We start from the raw sequence: 11,395 nt of genomic DNA, 5'->3' as shown, positions 1-11,395 counted from the left end.
AGTGAAAAGAGAGCAATGGGAGAAGGAGAAAGTTCAAGTGAAAAGAGAGCCATTTACAATGAACATGGCTTCATGGATTTCATTTTTTCTTGGTCTATTCAAGATATTTTAGATGAAGAATTCTACAAGAACAAGGTTAGTACTATTCTTTTAATACAATGTATGTCGAGTTTGGGATTTGGATTCCGCGTAGTAAGATAATCACACGTTTGATGCATTCACATGATCTAAAAGAAAGTGCATTTTTACTTTGGTATATTAGTTTCAAAATACAAAGTCAGAACACGAGTTTTCTGATCTTGATTTTGACTGTCTAGATTGGTAAATGTTGTGTGATCTTGATTTGATGATCTAGATTGGTTACTGACTTTTGAGTATTCAAGTTGTAGCAATATTATAAGTGCTATATATAATTCATATTATTCGTGTAAGATCACGGTCATAGTTTTAAATTGCGGCCAATAATTTTGAGTCTATCTATTTTCTTTCATTCAGGTTGAGAAGATTGGACTATCATTTCAGTCCATTGATCATTATCTTGAATCATACAAATACCTTGTGTTAGAAGAAACTCGAGCGACGCTGTGCTCAAGTATGGAACTCATTTACCAAGCACCTTATGGAAGAGTAGTTGGACTTAAATTGCTCAAATCATTTAACAAGAAAAATGATAATGAAATGGAAAAACCATTAAAAAACAAACTGTATAATTTGAAAATCGACCGTTGGAAAAACAGGTTTATTCATCGCGGAGAGCCATACAAAACATTACCTGGAGATGTTTTGGTTTTGGCTGATTGTAAACCAGAATCAGCAAATGATTTGCAAAGATTCGGAAGAATGTGGTGTTTTTTGAAAATTGTGATGACAGAAGATGAGAATGATGGCGAGAATATGGATTCTGTTTGTTTTAAAGTGACTGCATCGAAAGATCTTGACATTGATGAGTTAAGAAACAAATCTCTACATATTGTTTTCTTGACAAATGTTGGTGCTAATCGAAAAATCTGGAGTGGTCTCCACATGACTGGTGGTAATTTGAAGCTATTCAAACAAATCTTATGCACCGATGAGGATGATGATGTCGTAAGTAACTTGATTTCTACTTTTTCTATTTCAGTTTTATTTTAGCATCTTCCTTTTTTTCTTATATTGTAGCAATGTCCGAGTATCCAACAATGACATGACGTAAACACTTGTGTTTGCATACACTCGCGTCTATTTTTTCAAATTATTACTGGTGTCATGTAAATGTCAGTGTCGTGTCAAGTGCTTGTGTCGGTTCTTCATAGAGTCATGCCTGTGTCGTGTCAACTGATTAATGTATCTTGGATAACAGGTCAAGGGAATTTGTGGCTGTACCTCACTTTCTAATGCTTTAAGGAATGATTGTTCATATAGAAGATTATCATCAGGGTTGAATGAATCACAAAACAATGCGGTTCGTGATTGTCTTTCTGACATTCATTGCAATCACAATTCTACTGTAAAACTTATTTGGGGTCCTCCTGGGACTGGAAAGACGAAGACTTTAGGAACATTGCTTTATGTTCTAATGAAAATGAAATATAGAATCCTTGTTTGTGCACCAACAAATGTTGCGATCAAGGAAGTTGCTTCGCGTGTGTTGAACATTGTTAGAGAGTCACTTTGTAGAAATGGTGATCTATCCTGTTCTCCAGGTAACATGCTGTTGTTGGGAAATACCGAAAGGCTTGATATCGTTGGAGAAGATATCGAAGATATATTTTTGGATAGCCGTGTGCGACAACTCAGGAAATGTTTATCGCCTTATACTGGATGGAGACATTGTTTTGAATCAATGATTAATCTTCTTAAATATTGTGTTTATGATTATCACATCTTTGTGAATGACATAATAAGGTTGAAGAAGCCGAAATCATTTCTGGAGTTTCTGAGAGATAAGTTTTGTTCTAGAGCAAATCAACTGAAAGATTGTATTTCAATGTTATACACTCATTTACCAATGTGTCTTATTTTAGAACATAACTATAGGAACTTGGTGTGTTTAATTGACACACTTGAATGGTTTCGAGAAATGTTGTGTCAAGATAATTTGTCTTCTGAAGAACTGATGACACTTTTCTCTAATCTCAAAATGCCGGCGGATTCTTCATGGTATTCTCAAAAAATATTCAAGAAGAGAATTCAATGTTTAACTGCTTTAGAAACTGCAAAATATTCACTCGACAGACTCAAGTTGAAAAGATTTGCTGATTACAAGTCAGTTAAAGAATTTTGTTATGAAAATGCATCGATAATATTTTGCACAACTTCTACTTCCTTTAAGCTACACAAAGTTTCTATGAAACCGGTGAACATTTTGGTGATCGATGAAGCTGCTCAACTTAAAGAGTGTGAATCGATAATACCTTTACAACTTCCGGGAATCAGACACGCCATTCTTGTTGGTGATGAGTGTCAACTGCCAGCTATGGTCAGAAGTAATGTAAGCATATATAAAAACTTATTTTTCTATTTACGAATTCTTCATATCGAATCCATTTTTATTTCTCATTTGTGATTGTTCTTTTTGTAAGATTTGTACTGAAGCTGGTTTTGGCCGAAGCCTATTTGAGAGGTTGAGTTTATTCGGCAGCCAAAAAAACCTTCTCAACATGCAGCATAGGATGCATCCGGAAATAAGTTCATTTCCAAATTCATATTTCTATAGTAACAAAATTCTTGATGCTCCAAATGTTGAAAGAAATTACGGCAAACAATATCTTCCCGGGCCAATGTTTGGTCCCTATTGTTTTATAAATGTAGCCGGGGGACGAGAGGAATATGATGATGATGGAAGAAGTTACATGAATATGGCAGAAGTTGCTGTCGTCGTGACAATACTGAAGAATTTACATAAAGGTAATGTTACATTTTTGGAGCACATATGATTTATGTAGTATTATCTGAATTTTAATATATAGCTACATTTTCTGTTGCAGCATGGCTAGCTACAAAGGAGAAACTTTCCATTGGCATAGTTTCTCCATATGCTGGACAAGTTCTCAAAATTCAAGAGAAACTAGAAAGGATGAATGATATTGTCGATGACGGATTTAATGTGAATGTGAAATCAATTGATGGTTTCCAAGGTGGTGAGCAAGACATTATTATATTATCAACTGTTAGAACCAATTACAGGACTTCGCTTTGGTTTGTTTCGTCTCCTCAAAGGACTAATGTAGCTCTTACAAGGGCTAGGTATTGTTTATGGATTTTGGGAAATGAAAGGGCTTTGGCAAGCAATGAAAATGTTTGGAAGAGTTTGGTGCTTGATTCCAAGAATCGTGGACTTTTCTTTCATGCGGATCGAGACACTGAAATGGCTAAGGCTATCCTTGATTCTATAAAAGAGTTGGATCGATTCGTTGATTTGCTTGATACAGACAGTATCATTTTCAGAAATACTATGTGGAAGGTATATTATAGATGCTGCTATAAACTTCATACTTGTTTTTTCGATTATTGTTATGTAATTACTTGTTAGATATTTATATGTAAATACTGTGTGGATTGTGATTATAAATATTTGAACCAACTTCAATTCTGCAGGTGCACTTCAGCGATAAATTCCGTAGATCATTCAAAAGGGTGCGTACTCAACAGAGCAAGAACTCGGTGATAAATGTTTTAGAAAGACTTGCTAATGGATGGAGGCCAAGAGGGCATAGTATAGAAATTGTTTGTGAAAATTCATCGAAGATTCTTAACCAATTTAAGGTTGAAAGTCGCTACATTATTTGTTCGATAGAGATTGTGAAGGATTTGAGGGGCCACATTCAGGTTCTCAAAATGTGGGACTTAGTGCCAGTAGAAGATATTCCACAATTGGCTAAGCGCCTCGATTGTGAATTCAGAAGATACACTGATGAATATTTTGTGTGCTGCAAAGAGAAAGGTTTTGACGGGTAGGTTCATTAAATTGCAGTTGCGTTATGATTCTTAAAATTTCTTACATTTGTAGCCAATGCAGCCTCGATAGTATCCATGTTTCGGTTGTTAAGGCCTCAAAAACCTTTATACTGCAACTGCATTTCAAAACTATGACAATATTCTTTAACCTTAATTCTTCTTTCTTTGTGAACAGGAAAATAGAGTTTCCTTTGAGCTGGCCAAGAAGTGCAAATATCCAAAAATTTAAGAGTGTCGGTACTATTAACACAAAGGAGTGTGATTTAGTTCCTTCTGAAAATAAAAATGATGCTGCTCAAAACTCAATGATTGAAGAGAGTTCTTTGTTGATGAAGTTCTGCAGCATTACACCAGATTACACGCTTACCAACTGTGATTCTATTGAAGTGGATCTTCCGTTTGAGTTAACTGAAGAACAACGTAGCATAGTTGTCTTCCCTAGGAGTACATTTCTACTTGGTCGATCAGGCACGGGAAAAACTACAGTTCTTACGACTAAGATGATTCGAAATGAGAAATTGCACCGTGTGGCTGTTGAAAGAGTTTATGGTCCCTATTCTAATCCAAGTGAGTCTAGTGATAGACCGGTATTACGACAATTATTTGTGACTTTGAGTCCTGGACTGTGCCAAGAGATCAAACACCATGTTACTTGTTTTAAAAGGTACACGTCTTCTTCTACGATACTCTTTATTTGTCTGTAGCAAGTGAAGATTTTGTCCTCTAACAATTTAATTCATTCTCTTATAGGTCCCTAGGGGAGATTGGTTCAACTGATGAAGATATTGATCATGCAAAGGACTCTTTTTCTGATCTTCCGTCCAATTTATATCCGCTTGTGATAACATTTCGCAAATTTTTGCTGATGCTTGATTCGACATTGGGTAATTCTTATATCCGGAGATTTTCTGATCTCAAGAAGGAAGTGAACTACGAAAGGTTTGAATCGATATACTGGCCTCGCTTTAACTCCCAATTGATCAAAAAGTTGGATTCTTATCTTGTTTTCACCGAAATAATGTCACACATAAAAGGCGGCATTAAAGAAGCAGACACATGTAAGTTGAGTCGTGAGGACTATTGCACTTTATCAGAAAGCCGAACATCGAGTAGTTTGAGCATGAAAACAAGAGAAATGATATATGATATCTTTCAAAACTACGAGAAAATTAAGATGCAAAGGGGAGAATTTGATATGGCTGATATCGTAATTGATCTCCATCATAGACTTAGGACCGAAAAATACAAAGGTGATTTAATGAACTTTGTGTTTATCGATGAAGTGCAAGATCTTACAATGGCACACATTTCTCTATTTAAACACATTTGTAGAAATGTTGAAGATGGTTTTGTTTTCTGTGGAGATACAGCACAAACTATTGGAAGAGGTATTGATTTTAGATTCCAAGATGTAAGATCTCTCTTCTACAAGAACTTTGTGTCGGAATCTAAAAGTCGGTTTGAGGATAAAAAAAATCAGAAAGTGAAAAATTGTGCTTCTGATATTTTCATGTTGAGTCAGAAATTCAGTACACATGCTGAGTTGTTGAAGTTGTCACAAAGTATCATTGAACTTTTGTTTCATTTCTTTCCGAATTCGATTGACATGTTGAAGGTCGAGACTAGTTTGGTCTATGGAGAATCTCCAGTTGTTATACAATCTAGGAATGGAGAAAATCCAATTCTAACAATTTTTGGAGGAAATGGAAGGAACATTGGAAAGTTTCTTGAAGATCAAGTAATCTTGGTAAGAGATGATTCTACCAAGGAAGAAATCAGTCGGCTTATCGGAAAACAAGCTCAAGTTTTAACCATTTTTGAGTGCAAGGGCCTCGAATTTAAGGTTGCCGTCAAAACCATTAATTTTTTTATTATATTTTGTTTCTGTAATTTTTTTTCTTTCTAACAACTTTTTTATGGTCTTTTGTAGGATGTTTTATTGTATAACTTTTTTGCTTCTTCACCATTGAAAAGGCGATGGGGGATAATATACGAGTACATGAAAGAAAAGGATATGTTGGAGCCTAAATCGCATATCAACTGTCAAGGTTTTGTTGATTCAAAGCATAATGTTTTGTGTTCTGAACTCAAGCAACTATATGTTGCTTTAACTAGAGCAAGTAAAAGGTTGTGGATTTGCGAAGAGGATGTAGAAGAGTTTTTTAAGCCTATGTTTTCTTATTGGGAAAAGAAAAATCTTGTACAGTTCAAGATATTGGATTCTTGAAAGAGCATGTATATATATATTTTGTGTATATGCAATTGATTTTGAAACACAATATCTGTTGTTTTAGATTGTTAAAGTGTTTGCAAATGCAGCAAGTTATATACTTGGATATTATTGGTTTTGATTATATTTAAGGTTATAAGGTTTAAACTATGGAAAATGCTAACACACAGCAGAAATTAAGTGCTTATGAGTGTGTACAAATATAATTAGTAAAGAAAACACACAACAAAGAACAATCTTGTCATTTCATTCAAAAGGAAAAATGAAGTACTTATATGTTACTTGCATTACAAGGGAAGAGAAGAGAGAATAATGAACTACTCTTGGATTCAATGGACCTTCCCCTCTTCCCATCATAGATAACCTGCTTGAATTATGTGAAAAGCCACACAAATCATTGGCCAAACCTGCAAAGATTCATGGCCCTATAATGAGTCTCAAGCTTTGTCAAGTAACCACTATTGCCATCTCCTCAAAAGATATGGAAAAAGAGGTTCGTCTAACTAATGACCAGTTCTTGTCAAACAGACCAATTCCTCAATCTGTGTCGGTTCACAACCATTAGCACTTCAGTGTTGCATTCTTACCAGTTTCACCTCTTTGGAAGGAATTGAGAAAAATATGCATCACTCAATTATTTTCTCACAAGACTCTTGACCCCAGCCAAGGCGTTAGGTGCAACAAAATGCAGCAGCTCCTCACTGATATCGATCAAAGCAGTCAAATCGGTGAAGCAATAGATATTGGAACAGTGGTGTTCAAGACTACCATAAATCTGTTATCAAACACCATCTTCTCTGTGGATTTGATTCAGTCTAATGGTGAAGCAGGCGAGTTCAAGGACGCGGTGACTGGTGACTAATATTACAAAACTTGTTGGCTTGCCAAATGTGGCAGATTTTTTCCCTATATTTCAGATGGTTGATCCACAAGGCGTCAAAAGAAAACAGGCAAAGAATGTAAATAAAGTGTTGGACATATTCAAAGACTTGATAACCAACGTTTGAAGACTTGATTAACCAATGTTAGATGCCATGATCAACATTTCTAAGGATCATGAATTTATGGACAAAAATATGATCCAACATCTAGCAACTAATTCAAGCAGTTTTTTCTTCTGAAAAACAAATTAAGATCTAAAAAATTCAAGCCGCAGCTATTATAGAATTTCGTCGCAATCATTTCTGTGAATTTTGTTCACTTGTCAAAATAGAGAAAAAGGTTCATTTCCGTGAATTCAAGCCGCGGCTGTTTTTACTGTAACAGACCCTATGCAACACAATTGGAGACTTACATGACAGAATACCAATGTCAAAGGTTATATGAGAGTATGCAAATAGAGATAAACCCAAATATACCACTCCCTGTCGAATTCCAGTAGCAACTACCTCAATTGCAATGCACACTACAGAAGGAAAGAATGAAAAATAGAGAGCCTTGGAGTCTCGTTCCTTGCCACTAATGCTCGACGTGAAACCAAGGCAAGAAGCTACCTTCACAACCTCATCCCGACGCAAAACGGACAAGGATGTTGAGTAACTACCATGGCACCCCACAAACTATAAAATCCATTAAATATGATGATCATACATCGTTATATTTTATCCTCAACCAACATTTTCTTTTGAAGCTGAAAGGAAACAAAAATAACAAAAATTCGCTAGAAGGAGGGCTTGAACCTCCGACCTTGTGGTTAACAGCCACACGCTCTAACCAACTGAGCTATTCCAGCAATCTGTTACTAGATTCTGTTTTTATGTTTTTATTTTAATAACATTAATAAGAAACAAAACAAGCTAAGGCTAAGCCACTGGCATGGACATACAACAAAGTGACAAACAGTATTCATCCATTCCAGTGCTCGGGATAATATTTATTTTTCTTAACATTATAATCAGCAAATCAAATTATCAAGATTTTATACAATTCTCCATTCAACACAGTCAGTAGTTCCTACTTAGGTTAAACTTGATATATTATATGATATAACCTGTTCATCTCGCAACATTACATATTCACAATTCTTAGTTTAACTAACGAAAATTATTCAATTTGTTAGATCAGACATTATGATTGAGATTCGAGCACCGACTCCGCCACTTATATGTGTTAGTTTATATATAGTGGTTTACTCTAGTGGTTTTGCAATTTCGTCTATTTAGAAGGGGAAAAAACAACCATTACATCATTAATTATAGGAATAAATATGTAACGTAATAGAATATTTTTGACAAATTATTACTACTTTAACTTTTTGTTTTAATATCCATAAATTAGGTTAGATTAGAGGTATTGCTCCCTAGTTAATCTAATGTACTCTCTGAGTCCTAAAATGAGTGACATATTTAATCATTTTACACGGATTAAAAAATATAAAAATGAATAAAATAAATAAATAGTATTTTTACTAAATTAATAGATTCTGTTTTTATGTTTTTATTTTAATAAAATTGAGAAACAAAACAAGCTAAGCCACTTATCATAGATTCATAGTGGAATACATTGACTTTTTTTTTGTGTGGAATAAATACTATAATATATTAACTTGAAGGGATAGAATTAGAAAATAAATTATTAATATTTTCTTAAAATTCAAAAGAGTCATTCATTTTAAAACATTTTCTTTTACCATTTTTTTTAAATTAATTTTTCTTCACATCTATTGTCTCCCACCAGCTTTATGATAAACATGTTGTTTCTGTGTTTGACTTTTTTCTACTTAACACTTACATATTATAGGCTGAATAGTGTTGCAAGTTAGAATTGAATTTGGTACTAAACAAATAAGAAAAGTCAAAGATCGTTGATCTATGAAACCAATTTCATTCACACATCAAAAAACCATGAACATTAAAACATAACCAAACTCAAATAATGTAACAATTTTCAACACCACATGCTACCCTTGCTTGATACCAACTTCTTGTCAATAACATTGCCAATGTCTTTATTTATAATCCGATAATTTCTCAATTTTATCACTAAGCCTTGATTCATTGTTTCCATAACACTAGAACACAAGAACTAGTGTTTGCTTGAATCTTAAGAAAATGTCTCAAGGTGATTTGAATGCAAGTTCCTCGGCGAATGGACCACGTGCTAGGCGTGCACCTACTCAAGGGAAGGCGACAATACTTGCATTAGGAAAGGCTTTCCCCGCCCAAGTCCTCCCTCAAGAGTGTTTGGTGGAAGGGTTCATTCGCGACACTAAGTGCGACGATACTTATATTAAGGAGAAATTGGAGCGTCTTTGTAAGTCAAAAAATTGGCTTTTTACTTTCTTATTTATTAAATAATTTAGTCTACAATATTATTGTCACGTGTGAAAAAAACGATTTACATCCAAAGTTTGGACTTTGGACCGTGTCAACAAAAATTTGATGACTCCACAAGTGCAACTAATTGAGATCATAATTATCACATTCAAGTGTGATTCTCTGCAATTAACATCAAAGATTTCAATGTGACTAGCAAAGTCAGTTTTATCGTTTTTTTTTTTTTGATTAAAAGTTTTATCGTCTTTTAAATTGGCGAAATAAATTTTATATTTATTTATAAAAAACATCATTTTTAATTATCAAGATTTTTTATGTCTCTGCAACCACGATTAAGGCCACACAACTACCGCGTATAATTGCAATTCTCTACAATATCAAATATCGAATTTGCGAAAGAACATTCAATAAAAGATTACTAATCTAAATTTTGATCATTTTCAGGCAAAAACACAACTGTGAAAACAAGATACACAGTAATGTCAAAGGAGATCCTAGACAACTATCCAGAGCTAGCCATAGATGGAACACCAACAATAAGACAAAAGCTAGAAATAGCAAATCCAGCAGTAGTTGAAATGGCAACAAGAGCAAGCAAAGATTGCATCAAACAATGGGGAAGATCACCTCAAGATATCACACACATAGTCTATGTTTCCTCGAGCGAAATTCGTCTACCCGGTGGTGACCTTTATCTTGCAAATGAACTCGGCCTAAACAGCGATGTTAATCGTGTAATGCTCTATTTCCTTGGTTGCTACGGCGGTGTCACTGGCTTACGTGTCGCCAAAGACATCGCCGAGAATAACCCTGGTAGTAGGGTGTTACTCACAACTTCCGAGACCACGATTCTCGGTTTTCGACCACCGAGTAAAGCTAGACCTTATGACCTCGTTGGCGCTGCGCTTTTCGGTGATGGCGCCGCGGCTGCTATAATTGGAACAGACCCTATATTGAATCAAGAATCACCTTTCATGGAAATTAACTATGCTGTCCAAAAATTCTTGCCAGATACACAAAATGTGATTGATGGTAGAATCACTGAAGAGGGAATTAATTTTAAGCTTGGAAGAGACCTTCCTCAAAAAATTGAAGACAATATTGAAGAATTTTGCAAGAAAGTTATGGCTAAAAGTGATGTTAAGGAATTTAATGACTTATTTTGGGCTGTTCATCCTGGTGGGCCAGCTATACTCAATAAGCTAGAAAATACACTTAAATTGAAAAGTGATAAGTTGGATTGTAGTAGGAAGGCATTAATGGATTATGGAAATGTTAGTAGCAATACTATATTCTATGTGATGGAATATATGAGGGATTATTTGAAGGAAGATGGAAGTGAAGAATGGGGATTAGGATTGGCTTTTGGACCAGGGATTACTTTTGAAGGGGTTCTCCTCCGCAGCCTTTAATCTTGGAATAATTAATTTGAAATTACTTGTCTGTGATAGGAAAAGATGCATATGTACTGGATTAATATTGATATGGTGTTAATTTAAGTTGATTTTACAAAAGTTTATTAATAAAGTATGATGTAACAAATTGTTGTTTGAATGTTAAGAGAGGAACTATGCTGTTTTAAGTTATTGACCATTCTTGCTAAAAATGTGTCTTTTGATTAAGTTTTGCAATTTTTTTTACAAGAGTGAATTATAGATATTGTTTCATTTCATCAATTTATATAAGTTTCTTTTATTAATAGAGTCAGTAAAAAGATAATCTAATAATCATGCTCAAATTGTTATCTAAAATATTTTTTAAGTCATTTATTTTTCTCTTTTGTGCACAAGAGTAATTGAGCAAAATTTATTCTGTAAAAGTATTATTATTAATATGCTTAATATGAATATGCAATCCATATCATGATTTTGAAAGTATCGTGAAGGGATGGTTTTGAGTGTGCTTGAAATGAATGCATTATTTTACTTTTAGGGTGTGTTAGAGTCGACCATAG

The 11,395-nt window shown here is 34.4% G+C and overlaps 2 protein-coding genes, 1 non-coding gene and 1 pseudogene across 3 annotated transcripts; 3 read left to right on the top strand and 1 right to left on the bottom strand.

Moving 5' to 3' along the window:
- The first annotated feature begins 15 nt into the window (after positions 1–15).
- Positions 16–6,163, top strand: LOC123892041. The gene is made up of 9 exons (XM_045941891.1): positions 16–135; positions 496–1,083; positions 1,340–2,470; positions 2,562–2,886; positions 2,967–3,442; positions 3,577–3,932; positions 4,112–4,600; positions 4,687–5,779; positions 5,867–6,163. Exons 1-9 carry the CDS (start codon positions 16–18, stop codon positions 6,161–6,163), a joined length of 4,875 nt encoding a protein of 1,624 aa, XP_045797847.1.
- A 319-nt stretch (positions 6,164–6,482) lies between these two features.
- Positions 6,483–7,287, top strand: LOC123892040 (annotated as a pseudogene).
- Positions 7,288–7,824: 537 nt separating this feature from the next.
- Positions 7,825–7,898, bottom strand: TRNAN-GUU. Its single transcript has one exon. It is a non-coding gene; the product is annotated as a tRNA-Asn (tRNA).
- A 1,263-nt stretch (positions 7,899–9,161) lies between these two features.
- Positions 9,162–11,108, top strand: LOC123890614 (type III polyketide synthase A). The gene is made up of 2 exons (XM_045940254.1): positions 9,162–9,418; positions 9,886–11,108. The coding sequence occupies exons 1-2, from the start codon at positions 9,217–9,219 to the stop codon at positions 10,851–10,853; spliced, it is 1,170 nt and encodes a 389-aa protein (XP_045796210.1). The 5' UTR covers positions 9,162–9,216; the 3' UTR covers positions 10,854–11,108.
- The last annotated feature ends 287 nt before the right edge of the window (positions 11,109–11,395 follow it).

The sequence above is a fragment of the Trifolium pratense genome, linkage group LG6 (assembly GCF_020283565.1).
Source record: "Trifolium pratense cultivar HEN17-A07 linkage group LG6, ARS_RC_1.1, whole genome shotgun sequence".
Lineage (NCBI taxonomy): Eukaryota > Viridiplantae > Streptophyta > Magnoliopsida > Fabales > Fabaceae > Trifolium > Trifolium pratense.
Note: the sequence above shows the minus strand (reverse complement) of the source record. Positions and strands in the feature narration are given on the sequence as shown.